At 36.3% G+C, this 27,557-nt stretch overlaps 1 protein-coding gene across 1 annotated transcript in view; it reads left to right on the top strand.

Annotated features, from left to right (window-relative positions):
* The window catches only part of LOC149076495 (kinesin-like protein KIF12), a 63,193-nt gene that overhangs the window by 26,642 nt on the left and 8,994 nt on the right, over positions 1-27,557 (top strand). Inside the window, exons 2-12 of the mRNA XM_089244070.1 lie at positions 10,840-10,926; positions 11,205-11,283; positions 13,142-13,269; positions 15,422-15,491; positions 15,612-15,755; positions 17,143-17,275; positions 18,260-18,502; positions 25,319-25,437; positions 26,205-26,309; positions 26,420-26,500; positions 27,203-27,263. Of these exons, the coding sequence (XP_089100196.1) occupies positions 10,840-10,926; positions 11,205-11,283; positions 13,142-13,269; positions 15,422-15,491; positions 15,612-15,755; positions 17,143-17,275; positions 18,260-18,502; positions 25,319-25,437; positions 26,205-26,309; positions 26,420-26,500; positions 27,203-27,263 (1,250 nt within the window). The remainder of the gene's footprint in view (positions 1-10,839; positions 10,927-11,204; positions 11,284-13,141; positions 13,270-15,421; positions 15,492-15,611; positions 15,756-17,142; positions 17,276-18,259; positions 18,503-25,318; positions 25,438-26,204; positions 26,310-26,419; positions 26,501-27,202; positions 27,264-27,557) is intronic.

Below are 27,557 nucleotides of genomic sequence, written 5' to 3' on the forward strand. Positions count from 1 at the left end.
ATTATTTCGGATTTTTCACGAATTTTTTTGCTTTGACTTAAAATTGTGCGATTTTTAATTTACATTTATTTTCAATCATATCGAAATTAAATTAGTTCCTTTTTAAACAGCGGTCACATATTCCATGAAGAAAGTATAATTATGAATTCAATGAAGAAAATACGAGTATAAATTAAATGAAAAAATGCGAGTATAAAATGAATTTAGTACAAAAACAATACTTCCTCTTTTGAAACAATATTACAATTTTACGATTCGCGCTATCCCTTTCAGACCCGAGCATCATTTTTTGGAATTTTCAAAATGTTTTTGAATTTTCATACTCAAAAAATGCATTAAAACATAAATGTCAGCAAATTAGTATTTTTTCAAATGTTTTGCTTTTTTGTGAAGAAATAATTCCACTGCGTTCAAATTTCGTCAGCCAAGATGATATGCATTCATCTTCACATACAGTTTTTTTCAGAATTTCATTGCTAAATTTTACGTAATAAATCAAACTTTCTCCTAGAAGTCATCTCAAAAGCTTCCTCGAAGTTGAACTTTAAGTGCTGACCTCTAATGGAAGCCTCCAAACTAGCATTCTAACTCAAAACTTACGCAATCCTTCATGTCAAGGATCAACAGTCTGAGGTAAAAAGAAAAATATTCTGCAGTGAGGAAAAGCAATCCACATATTTTTGGCACCAGGGTCTGAAAGGGATAAAATAACATACGCTCGATAGCAATATTGATATGACATTTGAAAATTAAAGTTTTCTAAGAGTGATAAATCATTCAAACAACAATGGACACATTTCTGTTTTCAAATATGCATTTATGACACGACTGAAATGCATCCTACTTAAAAATGCAGTCTTATCAGCCACGCATATCACCGTCTCGAACAGTTTTTTTACAAGTTTTCCCCCAAAATGAAACATGGATATTGTACATATTTGATGCAAAATTTTTTCGTTGAAGATTGATCATCGAAGATCAACAATTGATGGTGGAACGAAAGAGGAGGAAAAGGAAAATATTTGTTCTCTGGTGTTTTCACATTTTTCTTTCGACGAGGCAATGTAATTGCCATTTCCGCGTGTCAACGGGCAGAATATAAATTTCTATGTAGTGGATGTTTAGGGGCTTTATTTTTAGCGAGACAAAGAGAAGCCAATGAACTTTTTGGAAACTGACTCTTGCTTGCCTGATGTATGTTCTCTTTTACGTCTACTTACTACACGTGGAATTTGCTGATGAAGTATTGTTACGCGTGGACACAAGCGTTGTCTGTTTTTTAGCATTCTGTATTTTCTTGAAAAGATTTTTTTCTTCCTATTATAAAACATTCATTTTTTGATCTTTTCTAACTTTAATATGCATAGTAGCGCTCAAAAGCCTTTTGATAACCATAAATGTGTGCAAAATTTGTATTTACATTTTTTAATGAAAAACCCTGGTTTCCTATGGAACAAGGGTCCCTCTTATCAGACGCCGGTGCGAAAATATTTTTGGGGCTACTTAGCCCTCTAAACCGCGGGGCTCGGTGCGACTGTACCTGTCGCGCACTTGCAAGGGGAAACTCAGTTTTGCTTATGTTTCATATAAACATAAACACCGAGTCTTATTACAATCTACTGTGAACAAAAAATTGCGTATCTAAAACATTTTAAATCCAGAAAAAAATTAATTTACGTTTACGTTGACTCAAAAGTTTCTTTTGACTCAACCAAACAAAAAAGCAAACACCTACTAATTAATCAAAACAGTCATGCATTTGACACCTTAACAAAGTGGAATGAGTCAAAACTTTGCTGGAAGCAGCTTAGATTGTAAAACTACTTGTCATGTTTTGGTATGGACTCAATAAGTTAATCAGTGAGTATTTTCCCCACCATTATTTTTTCGCACGATTAAAAAAAAATTCATCGAATTCAGATAATTTTTGACTCGGACTCGAACTATTGAACTCAATCCATAAATCCTTGATAGTAAATTAAGTTATGACTCTGACTTTACCACCCACAAACCTCTCCTGCTAGAATATCGGTAAGAGTAGCATGCGGCATGTCGTAAAGGATGGCATTGTGGTTATGAAATATATTTTTGAAACGAAACTTGTCCTTGTATTTTTTTTATAAAGTAAAGTATACCAAAATCATTAGCAGAGGAGTTTCGTCTTCGTGTTGAACTTCAAGAACCTATAATCTTAATAATTACCTTATAAATACCTATAAGAGCCTGTAAATACTTCATATATGTGTCATATAAAACCTAATTGTACTTTGGATTGTTTCTCTCCTCAATATGAAAATTAGCATAACTCCTCCTCTCTCTTTCCCTTCTGTAATTAAGTAATAACGATTTTTTTTCACTTGGAAGATTAGCAAACAAGTCCATGGTGATCAGCCGACGTTTTACAAGCGGTACACTCACATTCAGTCCGAGTTTTGAACTAAATTCATCAGATTTTTCGCCTAGGGGACATTTCGAGGATGCTCTCTTTGCTTCCAGCGCAGAAAATCCTGTAACAATACTCACTCCAGAGTCAAGAAGAATTCTACTAATTTTCAAAAATTCGCGATTATATCAATCGGAACAATGAGATTTGAGAAAACCGCTTATCTTCGCTCACAATAAACAGTAGCTCGAGCACCGCACACTTCGTCACCATCACCTGACAATGAACCGAAACAGCTGCTCCAGAAGTAATGCCAACATAACAAAAACTGATCATAATTTTTTGATTTGCTAGATATGCCTGTAATAAAATTGCACATACCATATAAATGTGTTGGCATATTTAAGCATACATAAATACCAGCAAAATTACAAAAAAAAAACTTTCTGGGAATATTTTGGAACAAAATCTATATTTTCCCCCACTTATGACAATTCTCGACAGTGTCATAAATTTAGAAATATGAATTTTAAATTCAGTTTCCATCGAAAGTTTTTGAGTTTTGTTCTATCTTGAACCTGACCTGGATATTTTGATGGACATGCTGACGAAGATTTGCACCGTCCGCCTTTTACTGTATGGATCCTGCCTTCATGTCACGCGATATCTCTGCATGACATCTCGAAAAAAGGGAGTGAAATGAAGGTCACGGTCGATCCGTTGTTGTCCTGGAAATATGCGAATCAAGAAAAATCGATGTATGATTTTGTTTTGTGAGGAAAAAATCTTTTGCGGCTGTAAAGCGCGTGAATAACAGCTATAATCGCAAAAGAAAACAAATAATAAATATTCTGTGGTTAGCGTCGTTGAGAAATTAATTAGTTTCAATCATTTTGAAGTCAAAATCAATGACCATTCGTGATTTTGAGATAGAAACATGGCAATTATGAACTTGATTAATGATGTCAATAATTATAAACGAAGCACACTTTTTATTGTGTGTAGTTGAAGTTTTAGTCTAGACTCTAGACCAAGGTTTAAATTTATTCTCGGTACTTGAGTATATAATAAAAAGATATTGGTCTGCACGGACGCAAACATTTCTACAAAGCATGGCAGAAATTTGCCACAATTTTTATTATGGTGCCACATAAATTCGTAAATAGTTTAAATTTAAAAAATTGAAGGAATGGGTACATTTGAATGTGGTTTGCGATAAAGTTATTCTCACGATCGGGGATTTTTCTCCGCACAAAAAAAAAAAAATTTAGTTCTAAATTTTGTCGATGGGAACCGCTGCACAAAAGCAAGTCTAAGATTTCTGGATCAAGAGAGAAACTTTCTTCAATATCTTCTTTTTTCTTCAAATATAACACAATATAAATATACAGGGTGTTCTGTTAACGGATCGACAAACTCAGAGGGTTGTTAGTAGACATCAAGAGGAACAAAAATTGCAATGGAACATAGTGCCGCAAACCACGTTGAGAGGGTGAAAATCGCGAGAAACGCATGCAGGCTTCAACGTCACGCTGGAACGACAAGCAGTACAATAATAACTACAAAAAGACTTATTTGATTAATTATTACAAGAGTTGTTGGAAGTGGCGGCTACTGACGTCATTGCACAATCTACAACGACGTAAAAACGATTCCCGGATGCATGCTCTCGAAGATACTAGGTATGCTTTTAATGTCTGCGGCAGCGACAACAATCTGCGCTTCAAGATCCTCCGATGTGTCCACAGGCGCCCCATATGCCGGATGTGGTGAGCGAACCCACGAACGCATTCAGCGATCGACTGACATCCATCTTTAGTCTCCTCTGGACTCACAGCCTGCACGCGCATTCAAATACAACAGCTCTGTCAATTTCAATGAATTTTCAAATTATTTCGGATTGGTCCTAACACGAATAAAAATCAAACTCCAATCCAATCCGACGGGGCAAATTATGTACCCAATAAAAACTAGACTTTTTTTAGACCAAAAAGTTTGGTTTTTATTCGTGCGTGGACCATCAAGGTCATACTGTGCCAAACAATGACAAGCCAGGCGCGGATCCAGAAAAATGGGGTGGAAGGCGATTTATATTGTGTGCAAGTTCTTTTTAAAAAGGGCTTTGTAAAATACGGGACACAGCAATTTTTTTTCCATATTATTCAGCTCTTGGGAGGAGTGATCGCCCCCATCACCTCTTTCTGGATCCTTGATGTGAGAAGCGATACAATGGCTTGTGGTAGATTTCCCGTTGACCAGGTTGCATCATAAGGAATCCTGCAACATTACAACCCCCTGCACCCTCGAATAATTGATAGCACATATCGCAGAAAATAACGTCTGGAAAAATATATATTCTTTTGGTGAAGTGCTACTATTCACTGTCTAAGAACATCCTCTACCGGATTTGCTTTTGCGATTCGACCGCACATTCTATTACCAAAAATACTTGTTTAGGAGCGTCACCTCTTAAAGTTTGTCCAAGGAATTTAGAAGCACCCTGTATAAATATTATCCGACAGGATGAAAGAAATGACACTGTGGTTAAAAAACAACCTCTCCGTATTTAAGTGTAAAAAAACGCACGTGATCTTCACACACACGTGACCTTGTGTGTTTTACTCTACTTTATTTTAAATAATTACACGGTTATCAACGAAATAACCGGAATAATTAGCTGAAAGCTTTATCAGACTCGATTTCGGCCATCATGGCATAAACGGGTCCTTCCACATCAACGATTACTTCTCTGGAGCCATGTGTAGCATCGTTGGATGTATTTGGATCAGCTGCTAGAGGATCAGCGGCTTCTTCCGCTGCGCGCTGATGATCGGCTTTTCGGCAACAACAGTTACACAAGATGTCGACGAAAGTCTGAAATAATGAGAAGATTGCGATCACGTAAATGCAGATCAATACCGGCGGAATTAAAACCACGGCGAAGAATGGCAGCAACGACAGCGTGACGAGGGTGTAGATGATTACGCCGACGAAAACGACGAAAGAAACTCTGCAGCAACCCATCTGGAAGCTGCCGTATCTTTTACGAAGATGATTACCGACGAAGCACGGCATGGCAAACAGCAGGACGCTGGTTATGATGGCGGTCACCAGCAATATCACGAAAGGTGCCAGAAGCAGCGCGCCAAACTCCCACAAAAGGAGTTCTCTATTCGAGATCGGTGGGAGTTTCTCACTGTAAAGGCTGCAACCGGAATTCCGATCAAAAAAGTGCATGTAGTTAACCTGCTGCAAACATAACCAACAGAACTTGACTTTGCACATAGGACAGGTCATCATGTTACAAGTTTGCGGTTCCTTCAAGACCGGAACCGTGCAGCGTGGACACTTTTTTAGTTCGGCCGATGACGACGAGGCTGGATCTACGTCTTCGATACGAACACCCCGTTGATCCTCGGTCTTGCAGGGTTCGCCCTCGTGCCATTTCGAATAGCACTTGTAGCAGAAGTATTTCCCGCATTCGGGGTTCTCGCAATGAAGTTTCGGACACTCGGCGCAGTTGTTGGCTATTACAGCGTATCCGCAGTCCGGCGCCGGACACCATCTTACATCCGGATCTTGAAGTAGCGCTCGTCTCAACGCGAACTCTTCGTATTTGTCGTATAGCTCACCGCGGCCCAGAATGGAGAGTACGTCCTGCGGGTGAAGTGGTTGCGGACAAATTGGGCAGGACAGAGTTTGGTTTTCGTTTATTCCGACCTTCAAGTGACTCTCCAGACATGACTTGCAGCAACGGTGTTCGCAGGAAATGAGTTTGTGGAACGAATCGTCTGGAAGGACGGTGAAGCATATTGAACAGAAACTAGACATAATAGATTTTTTTTTCCCTCTCCATCGTCATTGGTGTTTACGAGAGAGATACTTCCGGTGTAATTACTTGGAAATAAATTTTAAACACAACAAACAACCCATTCGCTTTATCTATTGTTGGCTGAATCTGTCGTAATCATGCAGACTTACTTTCTTTCAAACCGAGCACAACCCGGTCCTATCGTCATGACCAATTAATGACTGACTGAGTTTTGCCGAAAGTTCGAGTGTATGCACCTAATAGTTTGAGCGCATAACTAGTGTTGTGCCTGATTTTTCAGTACTGCCATCTATAATTCAAATTTTGAGTGAAGCGTAATGATTGAATATTTGTACCATTGCAGGTCTGTATCATGCAAACTGACATCCTTGGCATTGAAGATGAGCTATAAGTACCAACATCATTTCATTTAACTGTGTAGCGTTTTGACAGCTGCCAGCTTTGAATGTGTGTATGCTGGAAAAGTTTACAATGTCATGGTCGTCTAATGTGTGGTGATTTTATTGATTCAACTTGAAAATATAAACGTGATTTTTTTTTTTTATAGTAAAAAAAAAAGCCTTTAAAAAAATGAAGTTCAACAGATGAGGTATTATCAAGAGTATCCATTGTTGGAAATTACTCCATAAATTAGACCATGTAACACGGTTTTTCTTCGTGGGGGTAACAAGCCTCATTGTCCAATGGCTAGGGATACGTCAATTTCATATTCACGAAATGGATGCGGAATTTGTGAATTTTGGCGAATAAATGTGAAAATTTGATCTTTTATTATTTTTTCGTGAAATATGGATAGTTTGATTTTTTAAAAGCAAAAACTAATCATTATTTTATTCCGTACTTGTGCCTTGTGGTTTAAAAGCCAATTTCTCTGGCATAAAAAAACTTGATCACCTTTTTGCATGTGATTGTTTTGCAAAATATGTGCCTGGTTCATGTAATCTTCCTCAGTTTTAAAAATGAAGTTCTAACTCGTATAATGCGTGTTCTGTTAACTTTTGTTTCCGAGTTCTGTAAGGCCGGGTACACACTGGTCCAAGGAAATTATGCAATTAATCAACAATTTGGAACGATCAAAAACTACTCATTCGCACAAGTCTTGTAGTATAGTAAGAGGGGTAGTATGCTTGCCTGACCAGACGCCTTTTCTTTCTAAGTTCACTTCGGCATAAAATCCAGAAAATATCTGTTTTCTTGTAAAATAAGTTAATGGTCTTGAAATCTTTCACACGTCGAAGTAAGATCATTTTTGAAAGAAGAATAGAAAAATTTTGGCAAATGAGAATTGGGAAATAAAGAGGGGGTGCGATATATATATATATATATATATATATTATGCTAAAGACAGCAGCCGATAATTATTCAAATAAATTGATTCTACACACATGGTATTCAACGCAACGAATGAGGCCTACCAGCATATAAATAATTTGGTTATCTGACGCCACCTATGTCATCATTGTATCTAAATTTATTACTGGAAGCCTTTTCCGAAAAATATTTTTTATTATAAACACGTGACACGGGATAGGAGGAAACGATCGTGTTAATAGAGACAGCTACTTCTGGTGGGGTAAACCAACGGACTGTTTATGTCATGCAGACTTCAAATATCACCAGTATAAGCGGTATACTTCGGCAAACCGGTAAAACCAAAACATGTATAACTTCGGCAACATAAATATATTAGGGTCACGCATATATGCACACCATGTTCCTGCATGGTACCAATTTGTTGGACATTTCACGAGTTGAATGCACGGTTAAGAAATCGTAGTAGTGGATCTCAAGTGAAAAAAAAAGTTGGTACATGAACTTTTCTCGAGGTGGATATTAATTTATAATATTTAAAAACATACCATAATTGTGAAAAACGGCCGTATAATTATACTTGAAAAAAATTTTCTTTTTAGCGAACAAATGCAAAATTTTTTATTTGAATTTTTTTGTTGTAGCAAATATAGGCGAACCAATTTCGAAACTTTCACGAAATTTCGATTTTTTTTTTTATGAGCGAAATTTACGTGTCTTTATCAGACATACGAATAAAAATAAAAATTTTATGATTTGCACTTTGCTTTTGAACTCGGAAGAGCAAAGTTTTGTTATTTTTGAGGTTAAGTACCCAAAAAGCGGGATCATGTGAAGTTTTTAGGAAGTATCGCGAAAATATTATGCTGTAAATGGTAGTTTTTCGCTAGAATTGCCAGTATCTTATAATAAGGATCAATTTCTGGCAAATCATGGAACCCAATGGTCACTATGTTTCATTTAACCTAATACGGGACATACATGCAATCGTCACCAATGCATCATTAAAAACGGTCACATTGCCATCCATTGGAAAAAGCGAAGTTAAACCAAACGAAAAACAGCGGACTGTAATCGTAGTCACAGCTTTTCAATATTGGGCATTGTGTCATGCGATGTTATAAAATTGCTAGATTTCGCTCATTTCGCATGTCTGATCTTGGGAAAAGTACTAATGCCAAGATTATACATAAAAATTGGTTACATTAAATAACTTCTCAAAGCCCTAGGTGAGAAATGAGTAGCATTAAAAAGGCCTACAACATATTCCTTACGTTTCCTGAGTCAAAGATTAAAAGAGAGGCTTTATTATATCACATCAAAAGGCATGAAAAACAATGGCAACAACAGACAAAATGCCCAACGAAGTGGCTGAAAAAAGATGCTCATAAAACTACGGTTATCGGATATATATCTAAACTATACCAAAAATACAGCAACCCAAAAAGAGCAATATAAAATCAATAATTGTAATAAAATATAAATATACCGCCCGTAAGAAAAATTATGGTTGTCTCATGTCTAAGTATGTGGATAACTTCTCGATTTATTCCAATATGTTTATTGTTTTTACTTTTTAAACGTGTCAGTCGTGTTAGAATTCACAACCCCAGGAGATAAGCTATTCCATTTATTCACAACTCTATTAGACACAACTCTCGCGACACCCCAACCTAGAATTATCCCTTACCAATCTATACTGGTGTCCCCTTGTCGAAGCAGTTGATTGGCGGTCTATTAATTACTCATGGTCTCTCTTATCCATCCTGATGAAAATTCCCTAAGAACGTGGGATACAAGGAAGTTGCGGTAATACACTCCGAGACTGCTATTACTACTACTTAGGGAGGTATTCACCGACATGATTTAAACCTGTAGTTACAATTTTTGGATAAGAGATCAACATAGATTGGTTAAAACCCTGAATTTAACCAATCCGTGTCGATCTCTTATCAAAAAATTGTGAATAAAGCTTAAACCATGTCGGTGAATACCGCCCTTAACCGTGCATGGATACTCCGAGACTGAAAAAAGAAGCTTGTTTGCATGGTTAATGGCGTCTTAGGCAATCGCGGGATCATAAACCATCTTTATCTTGTGGGAAAGACAGAAAAATCTTTACAAAATGGAATAGCCAATGTCTCTTCAAGTGGCACATTACATCCTCCACATTCATCTAACAAGCATCGGTGCTCATTCAGTAGAGCACCTTTACCAAGGAATTTTCGACTTGGAGCATATGTATCAGGGAGAGCTCATGAAAAATATAATGGAGATTTTTGGAGGCTAATACGCGTGAAAATGTGGGAATAAAGATGGAAAAAGTCTGAAATTATTTTTTTAATTTAAAATTTTCTTTTAACTCTACTTTTATTTTCTGTGCAACGTCTACATGTTTTGTGAATGTTTTGTGACATGTAATTCTGAAAGTTATTCTCTAGTTTTCAAATGATTATCAGTGCAAAAAGTTTTTTTCCTCACTTTCACCATTCCAGTCAGCTAATAGTAAATGGCCAGTTCACGAACATGGCTCTACTATTTTTTCATTAAATATGAATCTTCATTAATTCCGGAAATATTTTTCATTAATTCCGGAAATATTTTTCATTAATTCCGAAATTATTTTTCATTAATTCCGAAATTACTTTTACAATCATTCTGAAATAGTTTCTCCCATTAATTCTGGAATCGTTTTTCTCTCTCTATAATTCTAAAATCAATATTTTTCTTTCAATAATTCATTAACTGTGTAAGCCTTTTCGCCTTCAAGTTACTGCAAAAAAATCTTCGTGGGCAACATGTTAATTTCGGGCCATGAGTTGAAGAATCCTCTGTACCAGCCATATAACCGTGCCTGGCACTGATGAAAATAAACTATCATTAGAATTTCGTTATAGAGCTGCTGTGGTGATCGAGTGGTCATAGTGACGGACTCACATCGCGAGGTCATGGGTTCGAACCCCACAGGCGCGACAGTGGTGGTTTTCTGTGGTTCTCAACTTCGAGAAGCATCAATGCGAGCCGACCTCCCCGTTAAAAATTCTCGCCACAGAAAGCAGCAGTCTTACAAACTGTACAAACATTCAGTTACACTTCGTTACACTTCGCTTCTGAAATACAGATGACAGCACTGAAAAATCGGACACACAACACTTAATACGCACTTAGACTGCTAGGTACACACACTTCCGGCAAAACTCCTTAGGTAGTAAATTGCCCATGGCGATAGTCCTGCGTTGTGCTCGGTTTGAAAGAAAGAATTTTGTTGGAAAAATACGAATTTGAGATAATCGATTTTTTTTTTCATTGCTAGGCCTAGCTCAGCTGCTTCTGAGGATTCTGTGATGTCCATAGGCTCGGAAGATGGCGGAGGATTCAATAGCATCAACGTCGTTGTTCGGTAATTTCATTTTTCCTAATATAATTCAAGTTTAATCGTGTTCTGTTCTGTACAGACTCTACGCATAACGAAATGCAGCAGTATGAGATTATTCAAATACCGTGTTTAAAACGTAAACAGCACCTAACATAGAAAATAAGCGAAGGAAAATGTGAAAATTAATGAACAATATTTTACATAAATAATAGCATACAAAATCCAATAAATGTTATAGGGAAAGAATTTCTTTGAAATGTGATCAGTATAAACACAAACAAATTTTTCATGTCTAATTACAGAGTCCGTCCTCTCACACATCAGGAAGAAGGACGGAAAGACATTCAAGCCATACAGTTCCCAGCCGAAGGACAAATATTGGTAATAATTGAAAAATTGTATTTGTCGGAAAGAATTTTTTAATGTCCAGTTATGATATTGACCGACACGTAAGTACAGGGTATCCCAGAATTGATGGGGGCCCATTTAAAAAAAAAAAGCATCCAGTGAGAGAAATGCACCATTTGCTGAATTGGTACATGAGAAAACAATAAATTATCAGCCAGACAAAATTTCAGGATTGGCTAAAAATGGTTGCAACAGATGACGCTGCAGTCTTAAACAATCCCAGCTGAAACAGCAAGCACAATTCTAACAACATTAATTATAAGGAACCACATTTCCCGACGTTTACCAATGCTTTAGAAATTCCGCACAGGAATCTGTACGAGGTGCATATATGGTACACATATCCCCTACGGTTAAGTACATATATCCCCTATGCCAAAGGTCTTGAACCTTTTCCCAGTCGCGAACACTGCCTGTGCCCGTCATAAACAGAAGACCACACTTACGGCCAGTTTAACATTCGAATGCATGAAATCCGGATGATTTCAATCCTTGAATACAATTTTTGCAAGGTGTTTTAACTAGAATGTTGATCAAGTGCTCGCGAGCACGAAATTGATTACATTAATGATCCAATTATTAATTTCTATGAATTCTTTTACTTATTTGTTCAATGTCTTTTCTCGGCTATGGCTGACATTTAATTTTGGCGTCATGTTTGCTGTAAATTAATTTTTTAAAAAACTAAAAACAAGTTACTATTTTTTTCAACAGTTCTTGAGATTTGTAAAAACTTAAATAGTTCTTCTCTTATTGATTGCATCCGCAACAGCTATAAATTAATGTTTCTTTGACACTTGACAATTTTTTGACGTTTTTCCTTAGTCGTGTGTTCACGACAGTTCCGAATCTAACAACATGCTGATAACAAGAGGTACCAAAATAAACAAACCACGCAATAGTTCAGATAAATAATGGTATTTTTCTCAACCGAAATGGAAAAAAAATTGTAATCTCTAATCGAAAAAGAAACGTTTACGACGCAAAATTCGTAGGACACATTTTTGCAAGCAAAAGTCAGAAGATGGGGCGTCAAAATATTAGTATGATTCACATTATTTTAGGAATTGAAAAATTCAATTTTTATCATCATTTAAATTTCCCTGAGTAATCAGAGAGAGTCAACATGTTCTAATTTCTTTTCCATCTCGCACCACCAAAAATGTCTCTCGCAAACCAGATTGGGAACCATTGTTTTAGAAATAATCAGAAACATCCACCGCTTGCAGCAACAACATAATGCAGTCTCGGAACAAAATTTACAGAAACTCGTTAGAACGTGTTGGTTATTCAGTATTTTTTTTTGCCGATGTGTAGTTTTTCTGTATTTAACAGCGCCATCTGTTAATGAACTTTGTAACTGATTTCAAAATTTAGTCTGAATTGAATGCATACCATCCCGGATAGCACGTTTGCAAATTTTGTTCTTGAGACTGTAGCTATACCGTGTTGTTGATGAAGCTGCAAATGGCGAATAGTTCAGAAATATATTTTGGTTCTTGAGAGACTCCGTCTCTTGTAAAAATTTGTAACTAATTTAGAAATTATGTCTGACTGAAAATTTACCGTTTTCCCAAATACAATGTAGCAAAACGGTGCATTTTTATCGCTTACCTTTTTTTTAAAAATTCATTTTTTCAAATAGCCACCTTCCCCACTAGTTAGTTTTGGGACATCCTGTGCTTTCATTGATGTACCGTTTCACGAATGAAGAATTTCAGAATCACAAATGGCATTAGCGTTAAAAATGGTGTGAAGCCTTTACGGTTATTATTAGAAAAGGGTTTCTATTATCATAGGCATAACATCTGTCTCATAACATCTTTTCTAGTTGGATGATCCGACTTCCCCTCAGCCTCGACTCTTCACGTTCCATGTGGTATTTGAACCTGAAGCCACTCAAGAAGAAGTGTTCGATCATTGTGGTATAAAAAAGCTCATCGATATGTCTCTGGAAGGGTAAGACATGATCAATATACTTAGTGGTAGATTTTAGTGTGATCTTTATTCACAGAGCAGGATTCCCAACCTCCAGCCCGTGGGCCAAATGCGACCTTCCAAGAGGTTCCATCAGGCCCACGAAATATATTTCGGTAGAAAAGTACCACTACGATACATATTTCATTTGTTAACCATATTTGATCGATAAAAATATAGGGAATCAAAAAACCACACCAGAAAATGCGGGACATGTACAATTATCTCCAAATAAAGTTGTCGAAATTAAGTAAAACTAATATTTGTCACTGAAAAATAGCCAATATATTTTTCTCTTTCGCCAACGGTTCAAACGATAAAGAGTGTCTAAGGATATGACTACAGCCCGGATTATAGGCGCTAAAAAGTGGCAAAATATGCACTGAAAAACGTTGAAATATGCATTAAAAAATAAAGATAAATCTGCAATTAAATAGCCCGAAATATTAATTAAAGAATATGTGCCTTGAAATTGACTAATATGTGTGAAAAATGAAAACAAATCCATCATGTATGACATTAAAAATGAAAAATACGCACAAAAATGAAATAAAAAATATATATGCATGTTAAAAGCACTGAAGTATGACCTAACCTAAGAACACGTGTATCTATAGAAGTGCAAAAATATGCATCTAAAAATCCCTAATATGCCCTAAAATTAACAATACGCAACGGTAAAATATTGTCTTGAAGAAATTAGATAAAATTTTAAGAGTATAAAAAGATGAAAAAATAATTTTGCAAGCATTATTATAATGTGATCAATAGAAAAAAATGTTTAAACTCTTATGCTCTTATTCTAAAATTTCGTTGATTTTATGCATTTATATGATACGGAGCTAAAATATGGAGTTAAATATGCATGGGGTACATAATCAAGGCTCTGGATTTGACTGTACGCCCTGATAAAAAAACAAGTTCAACTGCATGGAAATGAAAATTTTCAGTTTTTCTCCAACCCATTTTTAGAAATAATGTTTAGCATTTAGCGTTTGTTCATCTGAAATAGTTTCATGAAATATGATCAGACTAAATACAGACATGTCAGTATATTGTTGAATAAGTTGGAAGATTAAAGGAAGTTTAATTTTTTATTAATATTGACCTATGATAAACGATACATTATCATTATTTGTATAACATTTAGAAAAAAATTATCAATTTCTTCAAAACTCATCAATTTCATGTTTCACACGGGTGGTAGTTACAAGGCCGCAACTAGATACTTAATCAGCCGAGCAAGCAAAACACTCAGTGACAATGCGATGCGAAATATATTGTTCAATAACCAAATAACAAAATTAAGCTGCATACGTGAAGATATTTATTCTCAGAAAATAAAAATTAACTGTACTGTATCCGTGATACAATCGTTTAAGACTCAGAAAAAATAATATATTCTGATCTTATTTCTTCTCTCCAGCAACAGCAAACTTTTTTATCGGTACGACCACAATGAACACCAGGATGATTAAAAAATTTGGGAAAGTCGGGACAACAACGACTGCATTCTTTCCCGTTTTCAGGCCTCAAGAAAGAGGGAGTAGCTGAAATAGAAAAATAAATGATTTGAAAAACACGACCTCGCACATTCGGCAGAATCGAAATACCTAGATATAAATTCTAATCCAAGGATGATGCCAATCTCCGCTATCCATACGAAGGTTTTGGCTGAAACAGTTAGCTGATGCGAAGATGAATTTAGGGAATCGAACCCACGTCCTATCTTCAGGGTCGGTTCGATTCCCTGAAAGGGCAGTTGAATTTTCTTTCTCCTAAATTCACCTTCACATAAGCCAGCTGTTAAAAACCTTCCTATGAATAGCGGAGAGTGACATCATAATTGCATGAGTCGACATCTGGTGGCAGTGTCAGCAATTGTGAACTTTGACCTGAGTTAGGTCCGACCGTCCATGTACGATCCCGTTTCAGAACACACGAGCTCTAAGGAAAGATTTAGAGTCGTTGCCTTCTGTGCGCCGATTGATTAACCGATCCTATTGGTCGATTTATCGGACTAACGCTAGTTATAACCGAAGTTACGTTATAAGCTTGTTCCTCGAGTTCGTTATAACCGAATTCGACTTTATTATCATTCTTCCACAGTATTATTTTCTTAATTATCTTTCAGATTTGCAAGCACCGTCTTAGCATACGGCCAAACAGGAGCAGGCAAAACGTACACCCTGACTGGCCCTCAGGTATGTCCGCAATTTACTCCCGAATTGAGACGGAAAAGAAATCTTAATTTTTTGCAACTCTTGATACACTCTATAAGAAAATACTTGCGTGTATAATATTGCTTTAATGTATGTGTTTAGAGTGACGATTTGCCGAGACCGGGAGAAAGGCACTCTCCAGGCATCGTGCATATGACTTTCGCGTACCTGTTCAATCAAATCAAGCAGAGGAAAGATGTGGAATACACAGTGCAAGCGTCTTACATGGAAATATACAAGGAGCAGGTATGTACCCGTATATGCAGCATATCTTTATGTCAATGACTTCAAAAGACGCATATAGTTCGAATCTCGTAATATAAATAACTTATTGTACTAGTTATAATACCCGGCGCTGTGCCCGGGTTTTCTCTATATACTAGGTGCATTGAAGAAGCGAGAAACATTGTAAAGGAATAAACATGTCTGAGACTATTGTTAGGGGGAACCACGGTAACCAAAGTATACATTTCAAAAGTCATTGTTGAAGTCCTGAAACCATTGTTGCTGACCGTTTTTTTGCTCAATTCGAGCATTTACCCTGCTCTAACGAACTTTCAAAGTTGTCTATCGTTCAAGTTGGGTCCTGTTTGGTAAACGTGAAAAATTTGTCAGTGATCAGTCCAAAATTGTACATTTGTGTAAAGAACATACACGCAGAGCGACAGACAGACAGAAAATAAATTTTATATTTTCATATTTAGGCTATAGAAAATCATCAAGACTCCGAAGCTAATCAATAATACTGCCAAATAGTATAAAATCATGTAAGAGGTGTTCTTGTTCCCTCAGCACCATCAAGAACACCGGTAAAATCTTAATAGAGGAATTAGAAGAAATAGTTTCAGACCAGCAAATATATATATATATAGACGGGAGAACTAATATATTTTTACGGACCAGCAAAAAAATGTTACTAATAATATGTAGACCGGCAAAAAAATAAATAAATAAAATATATAATTTGCGGATCACAGCAAAAAAAAGTAAATAAGGAAATAATTTTAAGTCGGCAAAAATATGGCAGAAATAATTTGTGGACCGACAAAAAAATAAATGGTAGAATTAATTTTTGAACCGGCTAAAACTAAATAAATGAGAGAAATAATTAGCGGACCAGTGAAGAAATAAATAAATTGGGGAAATAATTTACGGACTAACAAAAAATAAATGGCACTAATGATTTGCGGACCGGCAAAGGTACAGTGAATAGAACTCATTTGCGGATCAGGAAAAAAATAGGAATAATTTACAGGAAGGCAAAATATTATTGAATAAATGGGAGAAATAATTCACAGATCTCTGCTGATGGGCTAAGACACAAACAAAAACCACCATAGATAAGATACAGTATTTAAAAATTAAGTCTCAAATTATTCATCTTTTTGAATTGGGCGAATTTTTTCGCTGAACGGCAGCATATAATCGCGGACCGAGGTTGAAGGAATATTGATCTAGGCCGTGTCGTGCCCATGAAATAAGGTATCCCTGACAATGGCGAATGTTTGCTTTGATCTAACATATTGTCTAGAACGGGATTCAAACGGGAAAAATATCCAAATACGTATAAGAGAAACGTAATATAGTGTAAAAAAGATTACAAAATTAATTCATTCGTTCTTTTCCCATGTAGGTACTGGACTTGTTGAATCCTTCTACGAAGCCCTTGAATGTCCGCTGGTCGAAAGAGAAAGGTTTCTACGCGGAGAATCTGTTCATTGTCGAATGTGAAGATGCTGGAGATCTTGAAGGTGTTCTCGACGAAGGTGATGGTCATCACATATTTAGGAACTAAGCTTATATTGATTCCGAGACGTTCACGAAAGAGTCATTGAATGTTGACCGAAAAATGTGAAGACGGGAGTCTTAACCTATGGATCGCGACCCAAACTTGGGTCACAGGAGATTCCGAGATGGGTCGTACAAATCCGCTTACGGGCAGGGATTCTTGAATTATGGGTCACGACCAAGATTTTTGTATTGGAATGTGATCTCCATTGTGAAAAACCCTAAATAGCGTTCGAACGGCAACTGTAGCATGAAAATCAGATAGGCTAAAAGTGAGGACAACCAATAAGGACAGAGAAGCAGCATAAAATAAAGCATTTTATTGTGTTTCACAAATTTTCCACATGACCTTGTGGAGCGAGGACTAATCAGGCTGGGATCTCAGCCGAAGAAACGGTGTGACGAATGAAACGAACATTAATGCTCTGGTGCACGGCAAAGTCCTTTTTACTTTTTCCTTGCCTAGCTCCGGGGATTTTCGTGCTACAGGTGCCATTCCAACGCTATTTAGTGTTTTTCAGTATGGAGATCGCATTCCAATACAAAAAACTTGGTGTTGCCCTTTGATATTTTCGAAATTTTCTCACTGTAACCGTAACTGTTAGAGTGACACAGTTGTTTTCCATATCATTCTTGAGCGCATACCTCAAAATACCTTATGCCAAAATTTCATTCAGTTTCTGTGAATGGTATGATAGTTAGGGGCCCATATGTCGGGATAGTTTTTTTATAATCACCCCGTATATATATATATATTATATCTGCTCTTAGAAAAACACGCATCGAGCTTATGCCACGTAATATAAGCTCGATGAAAACACGGCTTTAGAAAAACTGTCTCATGGGTCGCGAAGCTAATCTTGTTTTAGATTTTAGGTTGGGGGCTGAAAATGGTTACGAACCTCTGATGTGAAGGTTGATATCTGACCATGTGAGATATTTTCTAAATTTGCATTTTCCAGGGAGGAAGAATCGCCAAGTAAGAAGCCACAACATGAACGAGCATTCGAGCCGTAGTCACACCATGCTGGTTCTCACCTTGACGTCCGAATTCAGAGATCCCGAAGACCAGACTCACTTCATTCGCAGATACGGAAAATTATTCCTAGTCGATTTGGCTGGTTCCGAAAAGACTAAGAAGACCAACAGCCGCGGCGAAACACTCAAAGAAGCCAATAACATCAACAAGTCCCTCTTAGTTCTCGGTAAGACCCATAACTCTAATACCAACTCCTACTTTACCGAGTACATATGAGCCTCGTGAACATTCCTGTGAGGAATTTCTAACGAATTGGTACATGCTGGAACGTAGGTTCTGAGTGCATTGTATGGCCTAATCGTGTTTACGTTGTCGGATTATACGTGTTTCCTGTTTTAGTGATGTTGCCATCTGTCTTCCATGTTTCGAAGAATGCAGTATATCCAATAAAGCAACATCTTACCGTGTGGAACCTCTCTCGTGGGTATTTCTAAACTGTGAGACCTGGGTAGGCACCGATATTTCTCAGGGAAGACGGTAGAACTTCGAAAATTTTGAAAGGAAAAATTAAACGTTTTTTTTTCACTGCCGGAGTACATTTAGGGTATGGGGGTGAAGACCCATGTAGACATGCTCATAGTAGCTGTTACCTAACCAATGTTCCCCCCAAGTTATGCGCGTGTGCCGCCACGTAAGGCCAAACCTGTTTCTGCATACATGGAATGTTTGTCTTCATTGAGAATTTACTACATTGTACGTTGTTGCGTGTTATTTTTTGCAATTCAGTCCATGAACCAATTCCGAAAATGAACTTAATTCGTACCACTTAGGGCGGTATTCACCGACATGGTTTAAGCTATAGCCACAATTGTTTGATAAGAGATCGACACGGATTGGTTAAATTCAGTGTTTTAACCAATCTATGTTGATATCTTATCCAAAAATTGTAACTACAGGTTTAAACCATGTCGGTGAATACGGCCCTTAGGCCCCTTTCACACGGAGCGGATGCGGACACGGGTCCGCATACCCTTTCAAACGAGCACTGAAGATGCGGACGAATCGCCCGCATCTTTAGTTCGAAATTCGTGCATAAAAACTGTTTTTTCGCAATTTTTGTAATTATTTTTCTCCTTCACCCCTGATTCAGTGCCCATAGGCAGCCTAGAGGCATTCTTTGGTGGTTTTTATCATTGAGCCTAAAGATGCCTCCATTCCGATCCTCACAAGTAGTCGATGGGAGAAAATATCTTAAAATATTTTCAAAAAATTTTGAAAAAAAATCTGTCTTTTCGGAAAAATATGAAAGAAAATTTCAAAAACACATCCAATGTTCGAAAAATCCAATCCAAAAACATCCAAAACATTCGATGTTCCAAAAAAAAAAAAAAAAATTCAGCAAATATCAAAGAATTTGCAAGTATAAAAAAAGGGAGGGGTTGGGACTTTCAAAATGTCTGTGCTTAGAAATATTCACATCACAATTCTGTCTTAGGCCGGGATTACACTATAAAAGTTTTGTAAAAGCTCTTTGATAAAACGTGAAAAATTCAACCATTAAGATCACCGGTTGCATTTGCTTGAATGCAACCGATGCGCCTATTGGTTGAATTTTTCAACTTTTATAAAAGATCTTTTACAAAACCTTATAGTATAATCCCGGCCTCAAGTATGGATTACACTATAAAAATTTTATAATAATTCTTTTAAAAAAAGCAACTAATATATTTATCGGTTGCACTTGCAATTTATTAGTTGCTTTTTTCAAGTTTTATAAAATAACTTTCATAAACCTTTTGGAGTGAAATCCCATCCTTAGATTAGTCCCTTCTGAAATATAAAATTTCATTTTTTTAAGTTTATAGACTAAATATTGAGTAAAATATACTTGTAGGTATCGAGGGAACCACCAAAACTATTCAAGCGCTAGGGTCTTTAAACGTCTTAATCCGGCCCTGAGTGAACACCGTACGTGGATAACGTTGTTTAATAAAAGTATTTTTTTTAAAGTTTAAAAAAATTAAAAGATTAAAAATTTAAAAAATTAACAAATATTTAAAATAATATTTCAGATATTTATATTTTTAAATAATTCAAAAAATTTAAAAAGAAAAAAATTAAAATTTTTAAATTAAAATTGAAAGTTATTAAAGTATGTAGTCAATTAAATATTCATAATGAACAGAACGGCTTATAATTTTGGTCCCGTCAGTGGCCCTTGTTGACAGGTTTTATTGTATAAAATTGTGAAATATGGACAAAAGGCAGTTGAAGTTGCTATATCTCCATCTCAGAAGGAAACGGAGGGATAGACGTATGTAGGTACATTATATTAATGAGCAGGGACCATCATATGGTGTTTTTAAGGGTATTTATGGCAAATAATTAAAAAAATTCCGTACAAAATCACCTTCAAAAAGTAGCCAAAGATGCGGGCGAATTCGCTCCGCATCCGCATCGTCTGAATAGCGCCGAATAAACCTATTGTCAAAACTTCTATGTGCGGATGCGGAGCCCGCACTTAGGTTTTGACACATGCGGACGACGTCCGGACCCGCATGAACATTTCCTAGGTGCGGAGATTTTTCGGCTCGTCTGAAAGGCGCAGTATATTCCAATTGTTAAAACTTCTTCCGGACCCGCATTCGCATCCGCGTCCGCATCCGCATCCGCTCCGTGTGAAAGGGCCCTTAGGGTGGCAAATGCTGGCTATGTTTTCCTTGTAGATCAAGAAATATACGTATAAAATATACGTATGTGTTAGCAATGTCTAAGTCAGTAGATCTCAACTGGAGGTGCGGGAGATCTTTTTTTTTGGGGGGGGTGAGATGGGGGGGGGGAATTAGAACAAGTTGACTGATTACTCGGTGTTGGGTAGGTAGCATGTTGGGCTTAGATTTGGAACCGTCGTGAACACACGACTAAGGAATAACGTCAAAAAATTGTCAAGTGTCAAAGAAACATTAATTTATAGTTGTTGCGGCTGGAATCAATAAGAGAAGAACTATTTAAGGAATAGTTTTTACAAATCTTAAAAAAAAGTTAAAAAAACAGTGTTTTATTTAGTTTTGTTTTTAAATTAATTTTCAAAAAAAAACAAAATGAAGCTAAAATTAAATTTTAGCCAAGCAGAAAATACTTTAAAAATTAAGTAAATAATTCATAGAAGTTAATTATTGGATAACTAATGTAATTAATCACAGAAAAAAACCCTGAATTTTCTAACAGATAAAAAACATCTTATCCAGGGGTATGCGGGAGATAAAGTAAGAGTCGTATTGCATTGGAAGTGCGGGAAGGAAAGAAGGTCAAGAACCAATGAACCAAATAATAGCTTTATGCGAAAAAAATCACGTTTTTTATAGTAAAAATTGCTTTTTTACTATAAAAAAAGGGTATCTTTCTTTCTTTCAAACCGAGCACAATTTAGGTCTATCGCTATAAGAAATTTACTATTGAGTGAGTTGTGCCGGAAGTGTGAGTGTATGTACCTAACAATCTGAGTGCGTATCTAGTGTTATGTCTGATTTTTTTTTTTTTAAATGCTGCCATCTATATTTCAGAAGTGAAGTGTAATGATTGAATATTTGTACCGTTTTTTAAGCCTGTTGCTCTCTGTGGCAGTAAGGTGGCACATGCTATGAATGTTTTTATTTTCTATTTTTGTGTTTATGTTGATCATGAATATACAGGGTGTTTCAAAAAGAATCATCCGATTTTAAAAAAAAATCATAACTATTCAGTTTTTAATCGTTTTTGATCAAATAATATATGGGTAGAAAGAAGGAAATCTCGAGTTTCACGCAGTTGCCGACAGGTAGCGCTCCTTCGGCCGCCACTTAAGTGTTTGTCAAGATGGCGACTGCACAACCGAAATCGTTTTGTGTTCTAAGCTTCGCGAAGTGTGAGTCCGTAACAACTGTTCATCGTGCTTTTCGTCGACAATACCCTGGTGTTAAACTTCCTACCGATCAGAGCATTAGGCGATGGAGTAAACAATTCCGAGATGCCTGTTGTCTATGTACAGGGGAATCCCCTGGCTGTCTCCGCATGTCAGACGAAAATGTGGAGCGCATCCGACAGAGTTTCGCACGTAGTTCACAGAAATCCACTCGCAGTGGATGCAAACACGCTCGCAAAAGTTTGGAACGAATTTGAGTACCGTATAAACATATGCCGTGCATCCCAAGGTGGACATATTGAGCACCTTTAATTTGGTTTGTAAAACACTTTATGATTAGCTATGTGTAATATAAAATTAATCTTAAAAGTGTCTATTTTCAATATTTTTTCGTAATATACGCCTTCCAAATCGGGTGATTCTTTTTGAAACACCCTGTATATGATAGCACGACCTACGAAGTAGATGTATGTAGTAAAAACACATTTTTTAAAATAGAAAATTATGATTATTTTTGTCTAATCATATTTTCTTTTTTCTGGTGGTATTGATACAAAATTATAAATAAAATGATTAAAAACTATGGGAAAAGAAAAATAATCGAAAATTATTTGTTAGTTCTATCGTAGATGTCCAAATTATGCATGAGGATTAACAACAGGTCCGAGTAGGTAAAAACAAGGAAGGTTGTAGGCCACTTTGACCGCGCGCTACAACCAAAAAAGTTTGAAAGCCCTGCTGTACGTCATTTAATTTTCTTTTTAATGCAATAAAAATAAAATATAAGCTTCACACACAGTGCATTGCTATGAACTTCCGAGTGAAGTGGTCATCGCGCTAAGTCTTCGGCTGTTCGAGCATAAATGTGTGCTAATTCTAGCAATTTCCCTGGACGAAAACGTGGGCAACATTAAAAAAAGGAGTAATGTATCGGATAAACTAGCAATTACGTGGTTTGCAGCAAACCTCTAAATTCCGGTTAAAAAAACACACACAACCCATAAATATTTTCCTACTCTTTCAAAATTGGTTCTACACTGTTAGTGTTACATTATTGATTGTACACTGCAGTATATGGGTTCACTAGACCTATCATGCTGTGTAAATAGCTTGTTTCAAAAATAACAAATGCGTATCGCCACACTTAAATCTTCAAAGATTTTGGTAAAACATGACCTTACATGTCTTTGCACAATTAAAATCCGGAAATCCAATCCCTAGCGGCTTTGTTAATTCATTAAAACATCGCAAATTCCATTCCCATAAGCCTTTCGCGTTAAAATAATTTCGGAATGTTTACTGTGCGTATAGGCCAATACAGTAAGAAGTTACATGAGGTTATAATTCTACTAAACGAAGTAACTATTGTTACAAATGTGTGTGGTTCGAAGTTAGTTTAATGATCAGCTTTCAATTTCGCAAACTTTTCGACACTTCGTAAATATTCGCTTTGATGGCAACTTAATCCTTCTTATTTCAAGTTGATCCGGAGACGAGCTTTATTATCCTATACGTGCAATAGAAATGAATTCTCCCCTCTCCTTTCCCACCCACATTACTCCAGCTCGAGTTTTGCTCTATAAATGACGTATCGCTAGAAGCCAGGTATGATTGTGTACGGGTATGACAGCCAAGTTATATTTAACGGCTAAGGCAAGCACTCATTTCCTCTATCATATATTAGTATGAGGGCATGGTCGTCTCGTTTCAGCCGTTGATTTATGAAGCAGGCATTTGTGCACTCACTACCACCTCACTACTCTTTCTTCCCAACCATTATCACATACGAAATAACGCAGATAAGTAGATCTATCTGCCTCATTCGGGCTGGAATTATCACTGAAGAGACTCACGGCGTATCTTCCGACCCAGGATAAAAACCAATAAAATGTTAGCAGTGGGAAGCATATTCGGAATTTCGGAAAAGTGTCAAGATGGCACCGTTGGTGTATTTTAACATCCATGTTGGAAATTAAAATAATAATAATCAATATCCGTTTATTCAGACGAAATTATGTAAAATATATACCGTATTTCTTCAATTATCAGTCAGGGCAGTGAATCGAAGCATGAGCTATAGGTAAGGCATTATTTTGGTATTATATATAACGTTAGGTCTTTTTCATTGTCAAGTCTCATTTATTTTAATATTTTCGTAAACGCTAAACCCCCCCCCCCTCCCCCACTTAGTCATCCCGCATTTACGTCGTCAATACTCTATGAAAATCTATAGAAAATCGCGTTCCGGCTAACACGAATGTGATTCCGGGAACGAATTATCTTCATTAGCCGAGGTATCACTGTACTTGTGTGTGTTTACAAGTACCTGCTGATATCAGTTATTAAGATCAGTGTTAATTTTTTGAATGTTGAATTTCCTCGGCCCTACAGAATTTACAGCGTTGGTGGATCAAAACTATCACCCTCGTACGGATTTAATGGCTACTCTATCGAACGCCAACTCCGGTCATATATCGCCATACATAATTTAAAACCAGTGGATTTGGGTGGGAAATGAAATTGGCATCTATCGATGGTCGCCCCAGGCACGGTAGGTAAAAACTTGCTCCTGATGTTCTTCCCCGGACTCTAGCTCGTAGAAATTGACTGTAACCTTCATGGTGAAAGACGAGAATCTTACCACTGCAGCACTTGACCATTTTTGTCGCATCACGGTCATTTTCTGCACACGAGGGCTAATTAGACCGGGACCTGCAATTTATTGCAGGTTTGTTTTTTATACTCATTGAGAGTTGGCGCGCTAATCCCTCGATGGGGGACTCCCTGCGGTAACAATTTTTTCTGTGGTCATGTCGCCGTTTCTGTTGTACCCCTGTGTATGGCAAGTTTTTTTTACAAGGACGAACCGGGTATCGAATTCATGACACCTCTAAACATCCTTTGGTACTTTAGGCGAGTATCTTATCCACCGGGTTACCGCGCCCCCACTGCACCACTGGGGCCGGATTTAATGGCTGAATCTGGGTAGTGTGCGTGTGTATATACATATATAGTAATTGTATTTTCTTGAACATTCTTCTAAACAGATCAAGTTGCTCTGATTGTGAATAATGTAGTTTAAAACGCAAAATGTTCTAAAAACTAATCAATTGTAATTATGTTATGGTCGTGTCATTTCAGGCAATTGTATATCAGCCTTGGCTGATCCACGGAAAAGAAGCGGGCACATACCATATCGAGACAGTACGTTAACGAAACTGCTGGCTGATAGCCTTGGCGGAAGTGGGTTGGCTCTGATGGTAAGGCAGCGCATTTCTGTTTTAGGCAAAATATCACGATAAACGTATTGATCTACAACCCAATGTTGCTAAATTATTTTGCAATGTTATTTTGAAAACCTCGAAATTTCGATCAAAAGTGCAGCGCAATTGAATTGAACCCATTTCTTTTAAGCCGAGGCATCGTTTTTCCTTGAGTTTCATCAAATCGCGTTTTATTTTGTATCTGATTGGTTTTATAATGACACCCAATTATATACGGTTATAGTCGGCTTACTTGCGAACCCAATGTTTCCGTGTCTTGTATCTTAATTAGACGTCTCAATATTTTTTTCGTCAGTTTTTTTATTCTTTTTTTAACAAATAAAAAAAATAATACTGCATTACGAAGCTGTACACGAAAATTCTTGATTCTGGAATATTTTTCAACCAAAAAAAAACATAGTTAAAAATCAGTCAGTGTAGAAAATTATTACGATTTGAACCCAGAAATTGATAATTTTTAAGGACCATAGTTCAAATACTTATCGACACACAGGAACTACAGGATCATATAGAACCTTAGTATGCAATCACGTAATCAACCTCAGTTTGCGATTCGTTTATTCTGTTTGTCCGTACTTCGAAACAACCATATACAACCATTGTTGAAAGTTTCCCAACTCTCAACTTCAATACGACAATTATCTTTCTTTAAATTTTTTTATTTTTAAAACTATTTGATGCAATGAATGGATGAAGTGAAAAACATATTTTAAGTCCATCATTTGATAATCCTCCTATTTTAGGTAGCTTGTGTGTCGCCAAGTCGAGCAAATCTATCAGAGACATTGAACACTTTACGCTACGCTTCCAGAGCTAAGAGGATAAAAACGAAACCAATGATACGCATGGTAATGAAAATATTATAATATAAATTACATTTTATTCTTTAATGGTGAGAACTCCGATATGAATAAATATTTTATTCATTATACCACACCGAACATATTTTTTCTTTTAGGATCCCAGAGAGCAGCTGATCATGAGCCTGAAAAGGGAAGTCAGAGTCTTACGGATGGAAAACAGCTTTTTGAGGCAGCAAGTGAGTAGTTGAATCTGAAAACGAGTCATATGTCCGTAATAAAAGTCGTTCAGAAGCAAATATTTGAATCAGGGCGTACTCAGGATCGACTTTTAGAGGGGACACAAAAATTTTCGTTCGGAGAAATTACGAGTTATCACCCTTCAAAACGATTAAATTAACAGAAATCGATTAAAATAGCCATATAATAAATATATATATATAATATATATAATATAATAAATATATATATATAATATAATAAATATATATATATGATATATATAATATAATAAATATATATATATGATATATATAATATAATAAATATATATATATATATAATATAATAAATATATATATATATATAATATAATAAATATATATATATAATATAATAAATATAGTAAATATATATATATAATATATATAATATAATATATAATTAATATAAGAGGCATTTTCTTTTGATATTTTATTTTTATGCGAAAATTTAATTTTTTTATTTTTGGTCGGCTTGGAGAAAGGGACACGACCTCCTCCCCCCCCCCCTGTAGTACCTCCCTTCCCCTGCATGTGCTCTGTTTGAGTTTCTGATAAAAAGGTGATTCATTTCAAAATATTGTACTCGTATATGAAAGGTTTTTTTTTCTTTTCTCCATCCACTCGCTGGAATTCTTTTCCACATTTTTCTAAATCCTTCAATTTTTCCTTTTAATTTAGCTCCACTTGGACAATGGTCTGGTAACGAACAAAGGAGCTGGAATGAGGGCGGCGACCGAAAGTAAGAAATTATGAATCATACTTACGATATGTGATTATTAAATAGCATAATTCTGTACAGGGTGTTTCACCAAATGTGTTTTAGAAAAACAAAGATTCTACGATTCATTTTAAAATTCAAGTAAAATGTGAAAAATGATCAACAGAAAGAGGAGAATAATTATTAGAGGGAATGCAAAAACAAAAAAAAAATTATACTAGCCCTAATCAGAAAATCGAAAACCAGTAAAATTTGTGTCTTTCCTATGTTATACGAAAGAAATTTATCCCGTTACAATCGAATGATAATTCGTAA

The sequence above is a fragment of the Pholcus phalangioides genome, unplaced genomic scaffold (genome assembly GCF_987345545.1).
Source record: "Pholcus phalangioides strain wild (caught in Gottingen) unplaced genomic scaffold, Ppha-v1.0 ptg000015l_1, whole genome shotgun sequence".
NCBI lineage: Eukaryota > Metazoa > Arthropoda > Arachnida > Araneae > Pholcidae > Pholcus > Pholcus phalangioides.